The 22,596-nt window shown below is 44.1% G+C and overlaps 1 protein-coding gene across 2 annotated transcripts in view; it reads right to left on the reverse strand.

Moving 5' to 3' along the window:
- The window catches only part of Pdzrn3 (PDZ domain containing ring finger 3), a 225,089-nt gene that overhangs the window by 6,061 nt on the left and 196,432 nt on the right, over window positions 1-22,596 (reverse strand). For both annotated transcript variants that reach the window (XM_050149400.1, XM_050149401.1), the window contains 3 exons: window positions 12,526-12,773; window positions 9,385-9,472; window positions 1,017-1,115 (listed from right to left, as the gene is read on the reverse strand). In XM_050149400.1, coding sequence (XP_050005357.1) covers window positions 1,017-1,115; window positions 9,385-9,472; window positions 12,526-12,773 — 435 coding nt within the window. The remainder of the gene's footprint in view (window positions 1-1,016; window positions 1,116-9,384; window positions 9,473-12,525; window positions 12,774-22,596) is intronic.

The raw sequence follows: 22,596 nt of genomic DNA on the forward strand, positions 1-22,596 counted from the left end.
TCTGTGCTACATGGATTTACATGTGGAACTTAGCATGGTGCATGGGGAAAAATGGACTAATCTGTCCCGTGACTGTCCCAGGGCTGCTCGGAACCCCGCCTGACGGTACTGTGGCAGAGGACTGGTCTCAGAGCTGCAGTCCTGAGCTGGTGAAGAGGCAAAGGTGACTCTTGTGGGACACAGAGTAATTCGAAGCAAGTCAGTGGCATGGAGTAGGTGAAAGGGCAGCACCCTCCGGTATAGCATCCTGCAGCCGTACTTTGCCTACTCGGGTGGTTTTACACTAAATCTTTGCTATTAAATATTGGAAGATAGCTTTAAAAGTGAAATGTGTAATTGGGGCAAGTGGGACTGAGGATGGCAAGGATGCCCTAAAACATGCTGATATGACATGCAAAGCTTGGTAGGTGGTGCTTAGCCAATGAGTTGACTGTGAAGTCTATGGCAGACACAGCTCTTGGCTCAGCCCATGGAGACAGATTTAATTTCTTTAGAAAATTGTGTTTCTGCAATTACAAGGAAGGATGCATGCATAGGAAAGTATTCATATTGAAATCAATTTCTCTATTCTCTTCTAGAACGATCACTGCTTCTTTCATTTATGTACTTTGATAAGTCCACATTAAGTTATGTGCAATATATATGAACTCAACTGTGTATACTCTAAAGCCATTCTGCCTACCATTGCACTGGAGTTGGGAAATGGGAGGCTGCTCTTCCCTCGGGGGTGAGCACACAGACCATGTAAACGACTCCATTTTATGGTTGGTTTGCGGCTTCTCAAGGGTAATTTTGCCTTATGTACCAACATTAGAACTTAACCTCTGCGTAGAGACGGGACTCTGTGAAGTGTGATGAAGAGGGGCATGTGTGCTGTATCTTTCCGAAGATATTCTTGAGGAGCTAGGTCTAGGGTGCGTCAACAAATACAAAAACCAAAACAAAACAAAAAGCAAAAGCAAAAACCCAATCCTTTTGGTTTTGAGAGGCTAATTTTCAAACCTTCGCATCCGTACCTCACTTATATAAATCCCAATGTCATCTTCATCATCCGTCCGGTAGCATACGGTGAGGCCCAGCTTGTCCTGGCTGTTCATCCTGTAGAGGCCCACTTCCTAGACAAAGAAAACCTTCTCTGTGAGACTCCAGCAGGCGACGAGAGCTGGAAGTATGTCAAATGCTCTGAAAATATTTGGTTTAAATGATGAACTGGATTTCTTTGCATTCAACTGTGCAGAGCCAGTTAACTTACTGAACAAAAAGTGATTATGGACATGGGATCAATGCCCTGGGCATTTCTGACCTCTCAGTCAATATAAAGTCATTTTGAAAATAGTTATTTTATTGATCCTCCCCAAGAAAAATTACCCATATTTCAGTCAGCGTCAAGACCTCAGGGGTAGGGCTTTTAAAAAGCATTCTTTCAATGTCTGCCACAAACAATAATATTTCCCCGCTCTGAACGCTCCAGCCACTTTGGTACAAATGTTTCCAGCAGGTTGGGTTAGATTATCTCCTGCTGCGCCCCTTAATATGCACAGGCGCAGAACTCGCAAACAGATTACGCATAAATTGATCCAAGAAAGCAGGGTAACGTGATAGTGCGCAATTAATGCCTTCCACAACAGCTGTGATATTTACAGTCGAAAATTAGTTTCAGCCACTGTTCCTGCAAATTAAATGAGATAAAAAGCAAACTGAACCCAACACGGGGACACACGATGACAGGCAACGTTCTTGTTTGTGCCAATTAGTCTGCACTTGGGGATGAAGTCAGAACTGTGAAGGTCTCGGGCGTTCCGGGAGGATGCTTCAGGTTGTCTGCGAGTGTTTACAAGCCTACTCACCCTGCCACTCACTCCGCCAGTGACTCACGTGGGGTTTGTGCAGCTGCAAGCTGTGGGTCAGTTTGAGGGACTACCTGCTCATAAGTTGTCCAGCTAACTCTCTGGTCTGATTTTTTTTTTATGGTTTTTGCTGGATAACCAGGAGGGGGGAAGGGCTCTGAGAGGAGGTCTTCAGGCTACTCCGACAGAGCCACTTGCAAGTGGTATCTCTAGAGGCCCTTCCTGGCATGCGGGAAGGGCATGGCAGTCTTGGTGGATACAGCCGTCCCTCGTGAAAGACAAGGTGGCTAACATCACTGGTACCTTCAAAGTAGAAGAACAGGGCATATAAAGACTCTGGGCCAGTGTGGTCGAAGTCTTATAAATGGGGAAGAAAGAAGCAAGGTGTATGTGGACATGGGGCTGGGCCGGAACAGGTGGTACTCCATAGGCCAGCGTGAGGAGCTTCACTTTGGGTTTAGGTGGGCATTGCCCTGCTCCGATGGACTTCTCCCTGGCTGATCTGTGTCATATAAAATAGTCATGAAGGCATACACACATACACACACACACACACACACGCACACACACACAATCCCTAGTCTACTTTCAGCTAGAGGCTTTATCATGGGCTTGTTGCTTTGCCTAAGCCTTTATTTGCTCACTAGCACATGGGGGACAGGGAGAGGAGGCGCCCAGCACATGGCCTGAGTGGCAGTTTAATAGTTGTGTTTGGGTCACAACAAGTAACCAGTGGTTACAACAAGCTGTTTGTGCAGAACAGCCCGCCTTAATAAGATGCTGTGAGCTTATTTTCTCATCACTGATATGTTAATTAATTCAGTGACTTCCTAATGATAGTTCTAACAATATGGTAAATTCTCATTAAACGAAACTTAATTTCTGATGCTTTAGTTGTATTAGATGAAAATTTCCTCCCTCATCTGCGAGTATGTGAGTTAGGCTGATTTTAAGGGGTGTATTTCATCATGACGGTAATCTCCAGACCCTTTGGAATAACTAGTTGTTACTCCACAAATATAAGTGACACATCACACATCTGTGTTTCAAACACCTCTCAGGCATCCTCATTGGGTTGTAGTCTGTCTGAGACAGTGCTAAGGGACAGTCTTCCTTGGACAGTCCAGAGTTCTGTCACTGAGCCTTGGGCTCTTACTTGCAGGACCCATTTGGTTCTGGAACAGGTTGAACAGAAAGCAAGACCATATGGAAAACTGGAGGGAGACAAAGAGAGCCATAACCAATGTAGAAATTCCACTTCCAGTAGGATTCTGTATGACTTCCAAGATGACAGTCTCTTAAACTAGTGAATATGCCACAGCCCTGGTGTGCTTTATTCCAACCCTCCTTGAACTATGCTTCATGATCTGAATGAAGAACTCATAGAAGTTGAGGGAGGTGTGTAGAAAGTCCTCTGACATTTCCTGATAACCAAAGGCATGGCTGCTTATCTGAAGGTGGTGTAGGCCAGCTGCCCACAGGATGAGTTAAATACCGCTGCATCGGTCAGTCACAGACCAACAGCGAGGCTGCACAACTTGCTCTGGGGATCTTCGATCACAGCCAGGCATGACTCTGTGACACACGCTCTGAGTGGCATATGAGACCAGGAAGATCTTTGGAAATCATATCACAGATAGGAACTATGTGGTGGATTAGTGGTTTTGGGGTAGAAAAAAAGAAAAAGGATAGTTGGCCCTCTATTACACAGAAAAGGATTCTCTTTCTCCCTCCTGGTACCAGATATGTCAGTATCTAATATCAAGTCTTTAGCACATGGTTTTGATAAATACTTATCATGAAAAGCACCTCTTTACTTTTGGGCCAGAGTTTTAATTGGCAAAATTAGGGGAGTATTAAACTAAGAGATTTTAATTCTCTCTTCCACACCCACTTTAGTTGCCTATGAAACAAGACTTTACAACTTGATCTTTAAGTACAAGAATGGTAACATTATTCTTGTTGAAGATATTCTTGTTGATTTGTGGTAGTGGATGAGCCAGTGCTAGCAACATACATGGCAAGCAATAAACAAGAGCATCTTGAATTTAGGAATATGTTTGGCATTGGTGTTTAATCTCATGGGTTGGGGTATAATAGTTCCTCACTTTTTCTGGACACTCTTAGAAACTCTAGACAAAAGCCTATGGTAAAATTACCTTCACAGACACAGTTTAACCTCAACTGCTATTTCTCCAGAATGGATCTCCAGTCCAAGAAGAGGCTGTGGTGAAGCCAGAGTGACCTTAACAGGTTTTTGATGATCTTGAGGAAAGGAAGAATAAGATCTCCACTGTCTTTGGCTCTGCATAGATTCCTGTTTTACCTTGACTTGAAGATGACAGGAAGGCATTCACAGCTAAATAATGGATTATACAACGTCAGCAGCACCCAGCCTTGCCATGAAGGCATGGTATGTTCTTGATTAAATTAAACAAGCTTGAGATTTTAAGGCAGAAGAAAGATCTAATGAAAACACAAGTTTGGCTTGGCCACCAACAAACACATCAAGTTCTCTTGAACAAAGTTTTCAGCCACTTTACTCTTCATAAATGAGACTTGGTGAAAGTAAAACATCCTCAAAGTCACTGGGCAGCTAGTTAGTTTTCAACCTTGACTTCTGCCTCTGAGGCAGCCTAGCCTCATTGGGCTCAAAGCTGAAGGCATAGGGGTTATCAATACACAGCTGTTGAGATGATGGAGATAGGATTTCAAAGAAGACCATTAATCAAACAGATATGAATAATGCATCAGCATTAGCTGGATTACACCAGCCCCATCTCTGGTATCCTGTTGCATACTGGTCTAGATGGACTATTTGATAAAAATGAGTGGCTGAGTCTGATATTTCAGATGAAACTTACATGTTATTCCAATTAACAGTATTAAGAGGGCCACACCACCCTCATGACTCAAGGTCTTTGTTTCAGCCTCAGTGAATTAAATTGGAAGATACCCTAAACTTAACTCAAATGCTTTATGCCCTTCTGAGAAGCCCAGTCACTTCTTTATAATTCTCCACATTCCTGGACCAGGCTGGCTGACAGTTATCTAAACTGTTCCTGTATATATTCATGGTGTTTCATGGGATGCAAGATGTCTCTAACAAGATCATGGTTTTCCTGAAGACTCCACATCAAAATAGTCATCCTTCCCTTCAATAAAGATTTAGGTGCCAAAATATTGGACACAGACTATTCCAGACACCATCTGGGAATGAGCAACGGAACAGCCCACTCTCACGTGGAGCTTGTACTCTAGCGGGGCCATCAGACAAGAAGCAGATGATGGTGCTGTTGGACCACAGTAGAATCCAGAAAACTTCTCTCAGAGGTGCGATGCTAGGCAAGACTGAATTCTGATATCTCAAGGGCCTGGTTTTAGGTGGCCATGCATACAAAACAAGAATCTCAAAGATCCTTGTGATATTTGGAAAGGCTGACTCAGCCAGAACAGGGCACGCCAGGTTCCTTAAATGAGCGCCCATCTTTTGTTTCACAGCTTTAACGAGAAAATTCTAGATTGGTTACAGCCTCCCATGGCACCCCCCGGACCATCCCAATTCCCATCTGGTCTACTTCCCGCTATTCTGAGAAGGCAGAGTCATTCAGACATCCTCCCTCCGCCATCAAACCCGTAGCTGGCCTTTCCTTCCTGGTCTCATAAGGACATCGTCAAAACAACACAGGTGACGGCAGTTTCCCAGACTGGGTAGGATGCTACTACAGAATCACAGGGGAAATTAAAACAATAGAGTATGGGGGGGGGCGGAAGCTTCATCAGACATCTATTTTCTTTTTTAATTGCCTGCAGGAAGACCTGGAGCAGGTGTTCAGTACCTGAAAATTCAGGGGCAATTATTCGGAAGGCTCAACTCTGGGGTATACTTGGGAATAAGCCCTTTAACGCTAAGCAATTTCACAATAACAGGGATTTGACACTTACCTAAATATGATCATTTTGTGTACTTTAGAAGCAAGAACATCTGTTTTCCCCTCTGCATTGGCTCTGATAACATCCCCACACACTCGTATATATTTTCCTCACACATAACAGGCATGGACCGGTTGTTCTTTTATCTCATTCAGCTTGGGTGATGAGCATTACACTGCGAATGGGCTTTCCACTTGGAAGACAAACCTGATCTCTCTGATATCAGATCCTAAACCTGGAACAAGCCAGGTGGGGACCTAGCAGAGACGCTGCCAGCAGATCTAAGAAATCCTAGGAGGAACAGAGACGGTGCTTGCGTATCTTCCTGAAAACTAAGCCTGCCGTAGTAAATTCAGGTCTGAGCAGGGGGTTGTTTATTGACCCCTTAAACTGACAACTAAGCTTGTCTTGGTATCCTTCTACAGATACACCCTGGCCACAGATTGGAGGTCCAGCCACTGTTCTCCAGTGAACCCCAGTGAGACCCTGAATGTTTTCCTATCTCTTAGGCTGTAAGAGAACACCTGGGGCTAAGGATTTGTTCAGAACAGAGGTCTTCTTGTACCTGATGGTTTGGGAGGTACAAAAGCATGCTGCTGGCATCTGCTGGGCTCTGTCACAGCATGGCAGAGGGTACCATGGCAGAACCATGTTTGAGAGGGAGAGAACACATGACAGAGTAGGAAGCAAGAGTCCACAGCCTAGGGGGTGGCTCTACTTTGTAACAACCCCCTCCCATCAAAACAGATTCACCCCCCCCCCGCAAGGCTGTCTTTAATCCCTTTAAAGCAAAGCCCCCATGGCCTAATTACCACCCACCAGGCCCAGCCCCTTAAAGGTTTGCCTAGTTCTTCACATGGCCATTATGGAGACCAAGCCTCGAACACACAGACTCCCTATCCAAACCGGGCCCTGTAGCTTTCATTACATTGCTGCTATCACCATTTCATGAAGTAGGTTAGCTGCTTTTTTTTCAAAGTGAAAGGTACATTATATGAGACTGTAGTTCCTTTGAGTGGTGGTGGCCCCAGGTCCTGCTGGTCCACAGCAGCTGAGAAGGCTGCTCCACCCGTGGTTTTTGCTCATGGTAGTCTTCATCACTTAAGCGCTGTCTCATACTCATATTTTTCAGGGACAAATACTAAGGCGTGTTCAGACCTAGCTGTCAGTAAGCATTTTTATTGGCAGGTTCTATACGTTATCGCCTTTCACCCTGTTCTGCAGTAAGAACTAGGTAGCTCTCCAGGATGTAAGAAAGAGACAGCTGTCCCAGGCTTTCAAGCTGCTTCCATTGTGAAACAAGCCATCACTGCTAAATAGTATCCCTTCTTTTAGCAGGGCAGTCTGGATCACACAGCAGGGGCCAGGAGAGTAGATGCAATGTAAATGGATAGATTTCCTCTGGCTGACTTTCACATGGGACCAAAGGGCTTACCTGACAGTATCATCTGCTACCTTGACCCTGTTTTACACAAATAGTTCCCATGTAAGCTTTGAAATTTTAGAAAACATGTTGAAATTCAACACAATGATTTCCCAAAAGTGTAAAGAAACAAATGAAAAAAATTAATCTTCTATTTTTTTTTCCATTTTTTCCTAAAGAAAAAGTGAGAAGTAGAATTTGGTTGGCTACTTGGTGTCTAAGTATTTTAAAACTCAACATAGTACAATGGACACTGTATACATCTAGACTCTCTGTCCACTACAATATTTGGGGAAAGCTGTGGATTTTTGTGATGTTGTCAAGAGCATTTTAGGAAATGTCAAGCAGTAGCATCTGGGAGCAGCTCCTTTTTGTTGGGAGATGGCTGCATTCAGTCATCCTATTTACCACCCTATTGTTGAGTATTGTTCTTGAGTAAAAAGTAGTGATCCAACAACAAGCATGGCCTGATAACCCAATGACCCTCAGGGTACAGTAGTGGCAAGCACACCTTGGCTGCAACCAACATCTCTTTAACTGGACTTAACACTCATTCAACAAGAGGGAAACTATGCCTGGTACTGGAAACCTGGCTAACTACTCAGTGTGAGTGGAGTCATGGACTCTGAGGAGGACCTACAATTGCTATGCTATTCAACTAGTATAATCCATGGTTTATTATATATCCTGACTATATTTTAAATATTTGTCCTTACGCCCACAGATAAGCGCAGTCCTTACTCCTAATCAAGGGAACTTCTCTTTGCAACAGACAGAGCCCATTACAGAAAACCATAACCAATGGAAGTGCAGAGTTGTATAGTCTAGTCTCAATGGATACATTTACAATCCCTGCACCTAACACTAAAGGGTTCTTGTGGAAAAGGGGATGGAAAGATTGTAAGAGCCAGAGGAGCAGGGACTTTGTTGTGAGACTGAGCTTCCTAGCAACCTCAGAAGCTTAACTCATAAAGTCTCACTAATATGACTGCCAGAAAAGGAACTGAACAAGGACAGTAACAACAGACATGCTAAAGTGGGTGGAGGAAAGAACCTTGAGGCCTCAACCCTACATGAGAACTACGGTCAAGTAAGGAACGTAGAGAGTTGGAGATTTGCCTTCCTTAGAGAAGAGCCGACTTATTTGTTATCCAATACCATGGGTAAGCCTTGAAAACACACCTACAAGTAACATGATGCGGATCAACCAGGTTGTATTTATGCATTTAGAATGCACACACATACACACACACACACACACACACACACACACACACACACGTAACAACAATTAATGAAGAAAGAGGCCATTTGAAAGAGAGTAAGGAGCCGGGCGATGGTGGCGCACGCCTTTACTCCCAGCACTCGGGAGGCAGAGGCAGGCGGATCTCTGTGAGTTCGAGACCAGCCTGGTCTACAGAGCTAGTTCCAGGACAGGCTCCAAAGCCACAGAGAAACCTTGTCTCGAAAAAAACCAAAAAAAAAAAAAAAAAAAAAAGAGAGTAAGGAGAAGTAGGAAAAAACAAAAACAAAAAAATTTAAAGAGTGATGATCATGTGAACAACAACAAGGGGAGAGGGCATGCAATATTTGCAGTGTGTGCAGGTTTCATGTAGGTTTGTGTGTGTATGTGTGTGTGTGTCTGTGTGAGACTTGCCTGTGTATGCACATGTTGGGCCATAAATGTGTCACACGCCTTCTTCTGTTGTTTTCCATTTTATATTTTGAGAAAGAGTTTCTTTGCTGAACCCTGAGCTCACTGATTCAGCTAAGCTTCCTGACCAGGAAGCCTCCAGGATCCACATGATCCTGCATTGTTTAGTTTTAGGGCTACAGACACATGCCACCATACCTGGCCTTTTTGTAGGTGCTGGGATCCACACTCAAGTACCCAAACTTATACAGAAAGCACTTTAAAACTGAGCCACCTTCCCAGTCCCTAACACCCCCTTTTGACAGTGTGCTTTGGAACCCCGACTGTTAGGCTTTGTCCTGAATTAATAGAAGGAGGAAGAAGCTGAGCTGTGCCTTTAAAGGTAGTGGTGGGGGGAGTTACTAAGAGGTTCAGATTTTGATAATTTCATTATTATCCATAAACCACATTTACACTTGCAGAGAACGCTAGCTTTTTATGAGTCTAATGGAGATTCCCTAAGAACGAGAAACTGCAATGGTTCCTACCTCTAGCTCCAGCTCTTCCCTGTCCATGTCCTGATGGATGTCCCCCATGTAGTCATTCGGATCATAGTATTCATGGGATGAGGGGTGCCTGCAGAGAGACAGAAGGTTGTCAAGACCCTGATTCTTTGATAATTATCTGTTTTCTTGTGCCCAGCCATTGTTAGTACAGGATCCCCTCCGGATCCCTCTCCCTTCAGGTGTGGCTCTCATCATTTCCATCTCGGTGCTAATTTGAAACCGTATGTAAGCTCATACAGACAGGAACATACTTCTGTGGAGAGTCTGCTGCCTCCATCAGAGCCGCAAAAGGTCTAGAAACTCAAAACAAAAGAACCAAGGAACCCATTACTTTGGTGAAGATTATCTTCCTCTGGAAACGCGAAGGTGCAGATTAGTGTATAGCTTGTTATTTCCAGAGTCTCTCCCTTAGCCTGCCATCATCGCTGCACCCTGAGTACACGCAACTGGTCTCTAGACTGAAGAGCGGTCCATTGTTTACTTTTAATCTTGATGACAAAAGCTCAAATGTGAGCAACACTCAGATGTGTGCTGGTCTCTGCGACCAGTTTCAAGGGCCGCGATGGAAACTGCTGAGCCATTTGCTGGGATGGTGGATTTCAGTTGTTTTGCGTTGGTTCCCCCAGTGAGAACTATATTTGCCGCCACAGCTGTGTGCACGTGTGTGATGTTACACCTTCCTGCAGGCGCCAGTACTCATGGGTGCTTGTGTAAGTGTGTGTATACATTCCTTATCCTACTTGAAAGCCAAGAACACTCATGTGTTTAAGACAACACATGTAACACACAGTTTGAGCCCGGCACCTCCTAGAAATGGTGTTAATGGAACCTCCAGGAACAACAGCAGTGGGAATTAAAGCACATTTGGCCAGTGGCTCTGGAGGGGCTTTGAATTGCACACCAGATGCAGATAAACATTGCCCTTGGCTGGGGACCCAAAGCTGCACATTTTTACAGGTCAGGTAGCAATCGAGGGGGCTCTGATAGTCTTTGGCAACCACTTAGTTTTGAAACAATAGGTCAGACATGGGTGGAAGGGCAGGCTGTCTGTTTCCAGCCCAATCAGGCAATATATACTGCCTGCACTTAAGGGGCTTTTAGACCTGAGGATCCTGTTGGAAGTTCTGGGCTTTCAGTCATCAACCCAATACCCCCTTCCAGCCCCCCAGCTCAACCCCAACATGCAGTCTTGCTGTTTCCTGACCTCTGGACTTTGTGACATTTCTCAAGTTCCCTCAAGGGGATAAGTCATGTCATGTTAGTTAGACTTAAGAGGAAATTAGGGGTTTGGCTTCTAAAAAGCCTGTCATTCTGACAGTTCAACATCTGAGAGTCTTAAAGGGCCCATCAATAACACGAGCACAAGTATGGCCTGTACTGTCAAGTAACTGGTTTTAAGGCCATGCTCGGGGAAAGGGCCAGATGCTTCCCAGGCTCAGCTGGACATGGCTGAGAGGTGAGATGGGGTCGCCCTGCCTTCCCACCAGAGTCACTGCATTATGCCGAGTAGATCCTCAGTCTACAGCACCCATTGTCTATAGGTGAACTAGGGAGCGCTGATCACGTCCTTAGTCTACAACGCCCGCTGTCTACAGAAGTGGTTCTCAACCTGTGGGTTGTGACCCCTTTGGGGGTTACATATTGGATATTCTGAAATCAGACATTTACATTATGAATCATAGCAGTAAAAAATTACAGTTATGAAGTAGCAGTGAAATAATTTTATGGTTTGGGGGCACTACAACATGAGGAATGATATTAAGGGGTCACAGCATCAGGAAAGCTGGGAACCAATGCTGTCTAGGTAAATAAAGGAGCAGCGAGCAGGACCTCAGTCTGCAGACCCTTCTCTCTCCAGGCAAAGAAGGGAGGTGACAGTTCTTTGCAAGCCTGTACACTGTGCGAATGGTGAGCGTTACATGAAGGTCCTGTCTTCCCCCTTTCATGCTGCCAGCTGCACCAGAATTCACTCTTGTCAACTGGGGAATCAGCCCCGGTTGCGGATGACAGCTAACCACTAAACCCTTGAGATGAAAGGCAAGCCTTTGCCTGTAAATTGACATAACCACGGGAGATGTGTGCGTACTCCAGCTACCGGATGACTAGCGGAAATCCAACAGGTATGGCTCAGAGGCTTCCCTGCAAGAGCAGAAAACGCCTTTGAAATAATGCATCCAGACAATTACCTGAACCCCCATGGGGTCGAGATGGGAAAAGACAGGTGTACCTGTGTCAGCTAAACAACCTGTGCCCTCAGAGTGCATGGTTACATGGGGGAAAAGGTACGTTTAGCTGGGCATCTTTCAGCCAGCGGTGTTCGTTGCTCTCTCACTCTTGACTTATTCCTGAATTACCAGTCACTGCCTCCACTTAATTGAAGGTTTACCCGATGACAAGGCACACATTATTCTTACTTAATCCTATGAGACAGGTTTGACTTACATATGCATCTTAACACAGCACAGAAAAAAAAAAACCCAGGCTGACCCCGACTCCACAGTAGACATTAGTTTGGGCAGCAAATCTACGTGACCTGAAGTCTCTGAACTGCTTCATGCTTTCTGTAGAAGGTAGAGTTATGGAGAAAGGTATTACTGAGGTCTATTTGATCACAACTACTACGCAGTTGGCACATGGCAGTAATTATTTGTATGGGGTAGGTTTGGGTTTTGTGCATGGATGCAGGGCTGAAATGACACCCAAGGAAGCAGAGTGCATAACCTGGAGGGCGCTTCCTATACTCAGCAGCTTACTTTGCTGTCTATTTTAAAACGACCATCAGCATTCCCTCCAGTGGTAACTAGAAAATCTTCAAATTACCCTTTGCAGTGATTAAATTTTTATTCCGACACAACTTTTACAACAGTTGTAAGTAATTTTGTTCTTAGAATATAATTTGAATAACTCTGCTCCAGGGTTATAATAAAGTCATTAATATGTCAGAGCAGTTTTGAGCAGGACTCGATTTATTGCCTCTATAAACAATAAAGTTAAACACAGGCAACTTGGAGGAAAATTATAAGATGCATTCATTTCTTGCTATCCATGGAAAGGAAGAAGCCAATTTTCCCAGAGTCTTTGGCCATATGCAACAAGTTCGCAAGCCATGTCGAGGACACTTACTCTTCAGGCAGCAGGTAGGGATCCAGCACAGGTGGGCTGGGAGAAGACATCTTTGTCAGGGCCATGATGTGCTCGAAGGTAATGTCAGTTTGGGTGCCTGTGTCTACCAGCTGCGACTCTGAGGCCGGCGTGAACATTTTGGTTCGAGGTGTCCTTCTCAACACCTGTACCACGATGGGCTCCTTAGCTGTCTTGAAAGCTTCCACGGCCTGGTCATGAGTTGCTCGGGATAAGTCTTTGCCGTTGACCTACCGAGACATATTTAGAATGGGAAGATTATCATAAAGCAGAAACTAGAGAGATCAGTTAGCGTCTTGAGGGCTTCTAGGTATAAAGAGCCAAGTGGAAGGAGAATGTTGGGGGTACCCAAGAACTTCAGTTCTCTCCAGCGAGAAGGAGTGGAGGGGTAGAGATCTGGCATTAAATAATAAAGCACACAGCAAGGATGCCTTGGCCTCCACCCAGAATGTCTTTAATGCAATTTCATCACTTGCTAATCTTCCCCATGGAAGAAAAGAGCAGCCTCGGGCTCCACGCCTGCATCGGGGAATGATAACTAACTAGAAATTAATTATGTTATTTTGTTTTTATGGTGTATAGTCTTCCCAGTTTGTGTCAAGTCTTTTTGTGTGGATGCGCGCGCGCGCGCGCGCGCGCGCGCGCACACACACACACACACACACACACACACACTTAGATCTTAGGACTCATACACACACACTCTCCTAGATCTTAGGACTAATGCTCACACACATACATGAACATACTTAAATATTTGAACTAGTGCAGCAGGCAGACTGGTCACCCGTCCATCACTTCTTCTGTGTATCCTCTGCTAAGGGATTTCACACTGGTCTCCCTTCCCATCTGATCAGGGGTCTTACCATCACAGGGGCACCTGAGCTGTGTGTTCTGACTGACTGGTCTTAGTCCACCATAGTGGTTTTGTACTTTCCGTCTAATGACGGAGAGGCCTGAGACTTAGAGGAGGAATCTGCCAGGAAGCTTGAGGTTGTTTTATTTTTTTAAAATAGATGTGAAATAGGGATGGCCCTTCTTGGATTCTAGGGAAGCCATTCTGCCTGTGGTGGTCTCCTAAAACCATGTGTAGAACTAACTAGTGAGGCCAGCTTAATATGTGAACCATGGCGGAAAAATATGGACAACAATCCATTCTGATGATATAGTCCCTAGATTTTAAGGTGTTTGATTTGGATCTTAAATTTTTATAGTCCAAAAACATAAACAGGTTTATATTAAACATAACAGGTATAATATGCTCGGGCATACTGTAAAAGTAGACATAAGCGTTTTCCAATGCTTTCTTAGGATGGTCTTCTATCTACATAGAAAAACCTCTGTGGACACGTGTACTCAAGGGCTGCATCTCCAGCAGCTTATTGCTACAGAACAATGGTGAGAAGGCTTTACTTACATAAATTCCATAAACCTGTGCTGGAACCACCATGTGAACATTCACACAACACCCAAAAAGGGCTACATGAAGGGCCTTGCAGTTCAGCATAAACTAAGAATTCCCCATATCTCGATGGACTCAATGTGGGGTCTTCTGAATTTAACTGTGGGGGCACCCATCACATCTCTTCTACTCAGCTATGGAGAGAGTGGTCCAGAGCTGTCTGAGAAGTGCATATCATTCTATGAAACATGGAATGTCACTATTGCGTAAGGCTGGCTTTCACTAAAAGGGATGTCTGACGTCAGTACCTAATGGTACAGTATTCAAAGTGCCCTGTGGTTTCCAACCAAACACAGTTCAAGTTCACGCCTACAAAAGCCCGTGATTCTTCTCTTACATCTCTGGATTGGATGACCAGAGACATAACTGTGGGGTCAGGCCAGCGGTGTCATCCTGGCTGAGAGTTTGGGATCTATTTTCTTATTGGAGGAAGATTTAATTACAACGTGATGATCCTTTGGATTATTATGAAGTTTAAGATAATATACATAATAGTGTAACATGCCGTTGTAAAAATGTATTAAGACACCAGTGCTGAAGGTCAGTCTATACCACAATAGTCCCTTTCCCAGGAGAAAACATCCACAAACCACAACCATCGGGCTTCAGCCTGGGGAGGTTGCCTTGAGAGGCATTTGTTTACTGAAAGGCTTCTAGCTTCCTGCCCATCTTGTGTTCCTAAACTAACAATATATGTATAAATCATTTCAAGCTTCAACTTGGGATTCTCAGGGGTGAGGAGTGGGGGCGGCAACAGATAAATTTCAGAGGACTTGACCCCTGCCACGCAAGCTTCTTGACAAGGTATTTTCAGGATCATTACATTCCTTTAGGAGACGACAAGACAAGGCGGGAGTTTACTATCCTAGACGATCCGTTTTTGCAGCCAAATTTGTTTTGAATTACCTCGTGCACATAACACTTATTACTCTGTCATCTTGCAATCACATCGCTGAGAGACTTAGCGAGGTGATGACTCTGGCGCATGCTGGCAGCCAACTGAGAATGACAACCTTTATTCTCAGGATTAGCATGGCATCTACATTACACACAACGGTGCTGATGATGGCTGCGATTAGGGATGGGACGCACACCCAGTGACGTTTGGCCCAGTCAAATTAAATATCATTAACTCGCCCAATTGAGCAGATTGCCTTTAAAACACTTTATGCAGCTCTAAAACCAAGTAAATGGAATGTTTTGGAACAAGAAATGCTGATTGCAAAGTTTATCTTTATTATAAATTAAATGCCTAAGTTATTCACCTAAGGCTCTGGATGGTTCTCCCACCCCCACAGCCCCAGGGAATGAGGGAGAATTATGGAAAAAATCCAATCACTGAGTCTCCGGGCAAACAGCACCACTGAAAATATGACATGACACTAAGGAACCTTAAGGAGATCCTTCAGTGTAAGTTCTTCCGTGACAAGAGATAGACAGGCTGAGTGCATAGAAGGAGTCCTTCCTGGCTCTGAGGAAGCCTGGGTAAAGCTACTGCTCTTATAAGGATGTACTTGTGGCTGTCATTTCTATAGTCTGTCATGACAACAATACAAAATTGGGGGGTCGTCCATTGGGGGCTGAAGTTCACTGACAACCCATCTATCTTTAGTCATCCGCTCAATCAACTTGTATTGGCTGGGCTTATTTGTCTTTTGGTTGTCTGACTGCCACTGGACGTGTTTCTTGGGGAGCGTAAAACAACGGTACATAGTAACCACTGCAGAAACGGCCAGAAGACTACATGGCAGATGGTGTTTCAGCAGGACAATCCAGGAATGGGTTGATGTAGCTCTGGAGACCACAAATCCCAGAGACTTAGGGCAACTGCTTCCCCAACACACAGACTGTCACAAGAAATACTACTGCCACTGCGGTCACACAGTGTTATCTCAACATCCAGGAGTGAGCCAGAGAGGTGGCTCAGCATGTAAAAGTGCCAGGTGTGCAAGTCTTGTGATCCAAGTTTGATCCCCAGTACCCATGTTTTTTTATAAATAAAAACTCAAAAAGCCACATGTGGTACCGTGCGTATGTAATTCAAGGACTCCTGTGGTCAGAGTGGAGATGGAGGCGAGACTTGCTTGCCTGGAGTATCCAGCATTAGCAGCAGGAGCGAGCGAGGAGATCCTGATCAACAAGGTGGAAAGTGACAACCGACCCTGAACACTACCCTCTGACCTCCACACCTGTGCCATGGCAAGCATGTGCCTGCCTTACCACACAGACAAAGTGAATAAATAAAGTTGAAAACAAAACCCAGGAACCTAGGTTTGCAGCTTTCAGCGTTTGCTGCAACTGAAACGTAACACAAATAAAAGACATGTCCTAGCCTCTTGAACTTAGAAAATACCTACGTACGGGGAGTCATTTGGTTTCCAGAGCCTAGCACAATCACCTCTATTTCTATGACACATGGAAATAACCCAGCGTAAAATGCTAATGCAGTTTTAAAGTGGAACTGCTATAAATTGTGCCCCTGGCTAAAATCCAACTTTTATAGGGATCATTTAATTAAATACAGGGGCACTGGTTCCATTTTATAAAATATCATACCTCTGTTGTCAAACTAATTAAAACTTTGATTCCACTGAATCAAGAGGTGATGATAAACCACACGGTGGGAGAGAGAGGTAAAGGTTTCAGGCCCTGGCTTAGGCTGGATAATTTTTTTTTAAATTCAGAAAACTTCTATGTGTCTTAATTTATTTTAAATTTATGATCTGCTTCAGGGTGCAAAGAGTAGAAGGCTACTTCTCTAAAATGTAGGCGTTATGGCTGTTAAGAAAAAATATGTACCTTGAAGAACAAATGGTGTTTAAAGATCATGCTGCTGTGAACGGCACTACCCTTCAAAGTCACACATACACATAGACAGACAGACAGACATATAGACAGACACTCACAGACACACGGACATATAGATAGACATGCAGACACACACAGACATACATAGACACACAGACAGACACACAGAGAATAGACACAAACACACAGACAGACAGACACACACACACCCTTAGACTACACTTACATAGATCTGGGTTCCTATGTAGTAACCACTTGAACCTACATGGTTAGTCTGGACTCTAACAGGCACCTCAGACAGTGTCCTTGGGAGTGTCTAAACTTGTCTTAGGAGTTTCCTCACCTGCAAAATCCCCCCTTATTCCTTCTCAGTGTCCTCCACCACTGAATTTGTGGCCTGAGTAAACTTTTTATGTGATATTGGGGTTCAAACTCGGGGCATGCACATAGTCAGCCCAGGAAGTGCCCTGCCTTTGAGCTCCTTTCCGAGGAGCTCATTTTCTTCTTTTAAGGAGTCTTCCTTGTGGCTAACTTAGCTACTGAGCATTTTAAATCATTTATGTTTTTTCCTAAATAAGAATATATCTGATGTCTAGCCACGGAATAATAAGTTGATGTATTTTAAAATAATAGATACTAAAAGTCACACCAGCACCTATTTGAAAACACACCTTAAATATTTTAAACGCTTCCTTCTCTAATAACAGTCCTATTTTGATCTGCATCTCACCCCTCTCTTTAGCATCTAGCCTTGATACCATTACCGCAAAATCTCATTTTAAACATGGCCCTACATGTCCACTAAACTCAGCATGTCTGATGAGTGCTCAGAATGCACATGGGTTCATGCTATTGGAAGGTGATAGTCAATGCAGCTGAGCAACGTCTGCTAGGACACCTAGTGCTGGCCATTTGGAACAAGGCGTGCCCACGGCCTCATCTCCTTGTAGTCTGTGTCGATACCTGAGTAACTGCTCCAAGATAAAGCACACAGATGTCTAGAGAGAGCATCTGGGGCTTCAAGTTATACAGGATCATTGCTTCATAGGCTCAACACAGCGTCACAGTACTCTCTGCTTTGGGGCTAAGGATGTGCTGTAGACAGGAACTGGTGTGCTGAATAAGGGAAAGGAGGCTCTGGCCAAGCTCATCACCTGTCCCTGGGTTCTGAACTGTCAGGGACAAGGTGGGGTCATTCAGGTGAAGAAAAGCCAGCTCTCCATATACCCGCAATGGAAATAACAACACCAGATCCTCTGCTCTACGTGACTACTGCTTCTAGCTGAGCAGTGGCAGCGTGCTTGGCCAGGAGGGGAATCGGAGAGGCTGTGATTGCCAGCAGAACAGGACGGAAGGGCTGCACTTTGGGCCAAGTTCAAGATAGACACTGATGAACTTCAAAAGCATTTCTTAGGTGCTAACAAAACAAACAAACAAACAAACCAGAAACAAACAAACAAACAATTTAGGACCCTACACTTGTTATGAAAGGGTCCTGCGACCTCTCTAGTCTTGGGGATTTTGAGAAAGTCTTGCCATATTGGTCCAAATGGCCTTGAATTCTTGATCATCCAGTCACAGTCTTCCAAGTGCTGAGATTAGCTGAGCTTTGATGTTTTTAAAGTCAACATTACTGGCTTTACATCTAACTGTGAAAGCACACATTGGCACACTGAGGGAGGAGAGGCTGGTAGGCTCATGCAAGCATCATATCTGAAGCCGATAGCACTATTTCATTCTGTTACGTTTCATCTTTCTGCTGTAAACTGCTGCTGCTTTTAGAAATCGCTTGCATAAACTTTTAGTTCATTAGGTGTTTTCCTCAGGAACCGCCTGAAAGAAAAAGTCTACCCTCAAGCCTCTAAAAATCAATCTCCCCTTCCTCCCCCCTCAACACAAACAGATTTCTCCACAGAACTGTTGATGTGAGGAATTTTAAATAATGTTAAAAAGAACATTGAGTAGTGTTTTGCATTTATGTCACCACAATGATTTAAGTGTCAGGCAGGGATGATCTTCTTGGATCCTCAGGAAGATGTGTAAGAGATAGAGTATCAATAGACTAAAGTCAATGCCAAGTTCACACTTTGGGCTGTGGCCCGAGTGCTTGGTTAGAAGGCACTTACGTGCGTTGTCATCTCGAGCAGGGTATTCAGATCATGGTGCCTTAGTTTACTTATCTATGAAGTGGCTTAATGGCAGGGCCCAGCTAACTAGGGTGTTGACAGAATTAAGCAGACTCTGCAGAGAAACTGCTAAAGGCCTGGACCATAGCAAGCACTCGGTGATATTGATCACTGTCGTCAATGACTTGATTTACAGAGGGAACCCTCCACATGCTGAGAAAGTAGGAGTGATCAAGGCTCAGTAATCCAGGAGTTAACATTAGACAGGACTGAACATTCCACCTGGAAAATGTGAGGAAAAGCCAAATTCCAAGCAAATCACCCAAGAAATCCCAGGAAAGATATGTTTCTGGGTCCTGGGTCCATCTGAGGCTTGACATTCTGAACCCCACGTTCTCAGTGCCTGTTCTGGGTCACACACAGAACTAAATGTTTTGCATATATGATCTGATCCTTGGATCAGCTTCTTTTCTCATGGCTGTCTTTAAAAAAACTGACAAAAATGCAACCGAAAAGAAAAAGGGTGTACTGTGATACAGTTTGTGGTGCAGTCCCCAGGGCAGGGACCGTATATCAGAAGCCATGGCGGCAAGAGGCTACTTGCTCACATCTGGGAGGGTCAGGAAGCACCACTGCTCAGTCAGCTTCCCCTTTCCCAACACTCTGGATGACTTTCCTCCCTCCCTCCCTCAATTTCCTCTGGAGAAACTTTTATTCATATACCCAAATGTGTACTTCCCTAATACTCTGTTTCTTAAAGTGAGTAAGTTGACAGTCAAGGTGACCATCACAGTCTTGTCTTCACAGTAAGGCCTACCAAGAAGTAGGTGGGATTAACAACCCTTGCATCTTGGATGCAGAAATAAAGCCCAGTTAGCTAAGCAATTCCTAAATGTTATAGTGCTCATGAATGTTAATATTGGATTGGCCCCAGACACACTGTCACCCCTGAGACATGTGGTTGGTAGACTGTCATATGACCTGAGCCCTGGGAGGTTCAGGTGTTAAGTCAGGGGTATGAAGTGTAGGGAAAGGTACCCTTATCAGCATCGTGTAGAGGAGAGGTTGACTCTGGATAAAAACCCAAACCACCACCACCACCACCACCACCACCACCACCACCATCATCAACAACAACAACAACAACAACAACAAGCAAAGATGCTCAGGTAAAGAGCAAACACCCCTGCAAAGGACACTGTTCGTTTGTATGCACCTTGGTGCAGATGCCTGGGCTTGGCCATGGGATCCGATGAGCCTCGTTTAATGACTTTCCCCAGGAATCATTTTCATAATGGCACCATGCTTAATAAGCAGCAGTTTTGGGTACCCACCCCATCCCAGCCCCTGTCTGCTCAATGGTGGAGAGGCTGAAAGCAAAGGGAGTCTGACACTGCCTGTCAATGCATTTCTTTCTGAGCTGTCACATCACATCTCGGTGTGCACGTGCCCTACAAACACCCTCCAGGTGTTTTATGAGCTCTTCTGATGGAACACCAATGAAAACGGTGCAGTCAGGACAAAAGCGATGTCAGCCGTCTGTTAAGACAGTTAAAATAAGAGCAACATCATACATTTAGAAGCCTCTCAATCCTAAAGAGAGGCAGAGCCATAGAGCAAATATTAAAAAATGCTTATTGGATGTAATGTCCTCAACTTCACAAGTTTTTCTTAGTAGGATATTGAAATTTCCTAACTCTCTTTACACAACACAAAGGTCAGCAACAAACCAATGGACACCAGGAAAAATCAAAGCTAACAAATATCTGCTATAAACCGATTTCCTAGCTCTTATGGATTTGTTTCCCAAAATTTTCGAGTAACCCAAACAACCAGCAATTGGGTGTTTTTTTTTTCTTCTTCCTTTGTTTTCCATCCAAAGAAAGAAAAGGATTATGACATGTAGAACTTGGTTCAAAACTAATTTTGGCTTTGCATAGCCAAGTGGTTTGTCTCAGGAGGCAAAACATCCACTGGAAGGACTGTGGTAGGATCCTTCAAGAAAGCACTGTTGTATGAAACCACATGCTTGCAGTGCACACCCATGGACACTGAAGCCCAGATCAGCTGACAGCCTGGTGCCAGCCTAGGGGTAGACCACTGGAAGCAGAGGAATAGGTGTTCTTCCTTCCCTTCTCTAAGAGTTGTCATCTTGTCTCTCCAACAACATTTTAAATAGATTAGAATAATTATGAACTATGCTAAGAATTTTAAATGTTCTTTGGACCAAACAAAGGTGCCTACTGACAGCCTCCCCACTTTTTGATTCTCTGAGTTAATAAGTATGTTCAGCACTTCTGAGCATCTTCTGTGTTCCACCCACTATGCATAGTATTTTATACGCAGTGGCTCATTCATTTAGTTAATAACCCGTGATGCTATGGCTCTAAAGGTAAGCAAAGCCAGACGTGGGAGCTGCCCCACAGACTTCATAGTTCTGACGAAGAAGGCAGCCTGTATGTAAGTCCACTAGAGAGTGAAGGAGTGAGAATGTGGAGGGGGTAGAGGAGCAAGTGCTAGGCAGAGGGAGCTTCCACGAGCAAGAGATGGTGAGTGCAAATGGGACGAGTAAGAAAGAGACAAGGAGGAAGAGGATACTTCAGATAGGAGTGCAATCATATTCAAAGGTCCTGAGGTGAGACTCAACATGCTGATGAGGAGAACCTTGTGAACAGAAAGACCGGGATGGTGGAGTGACGGCTGTTAAGTACTGAGACTGAAAGCAAATTGAGGACCCTTAGAAGAGGCACGTGAAGTGGCTTTTTAAAATTTTAGATTTCACACTAAATTTTATTATTAATATACATTAAATGTATATTGAAAGTATAGGTTTATAAATATACATATATATAATGAAACAATTGTTATAGTCATATCAACATGTATACCACCTCATTTATTTACTACTCTTTTCCCTATCTTTTAATTAAGCATATTTATTATCATACCATATATTATATACTATATGTATATTATAATACATGTAAATTTGCCAGGAAAGTAGAAAATATTACGGCGCACTTAATGGGCACTCACAGTTCAAAACAATGCCACACTTGGTGATTCTCTACATTTTCATTATGATTTCCACAGAGAATGTGTTTTCCCCCCTCCCATCACCCTTCCCAGGCAGAAGACTGCAGGTCTGGACTCTGCAGGTCAGAGGTCACCCCCTTTGCTCAGGTTTCCTTAGAGCAGTGGATCTACAGCCACACAGTGGGGTCACTATGGAGAGCAGTGTTGCATGTGGGGGAAAGGGCACTAAACTAAAGCACAAAACTCTGGTTTTTCCTGAACCCTGCTCAAATCCTGTATGTTTTAATTGCGATTTCTGCTCAGCTTGGCAGGGAAATTTAGGCTGGAGAGGGACATATTTCCTTCTCTCACCTTGTGTAAAAATTATTTCTAATTTTTGATCAGTTCTTTGAGAATTTCATACAATGTGTTTTGATCATGTTTACTCCCTTTCTCAACTCCTTGAAGATCCGCCCACACTTCCATACCAACTTTGTATCCTGTTTTATTTTTTTTTTTTAAATCTATCCAAACGTAATAGCACATGTCTATCATCCCAGCGATGGGAGGCGAGGCAGGAGAATGAGGAGTTGAAGGCCACTCTCAACTACTTAGTGAGTATGAGGCCAGCTCCTGCCATGT

Source organism: Alexandromys fortis, unplaced genomic scaffold (genome assembly GCF_014885135.2).
Source record: "Alexandromys fortis isolate MF-2015 unplaced genomic scaffold, M_Fortis_MF-2015_v1.1 scaffold_48, whole genome shotgun sequence".
Lineage (NCBI taxonomy): Eukaryota > Metazoa > Chordata > Mammalia > Rodentia > Cricetidae > Alexandromys > Alexandromys fortis.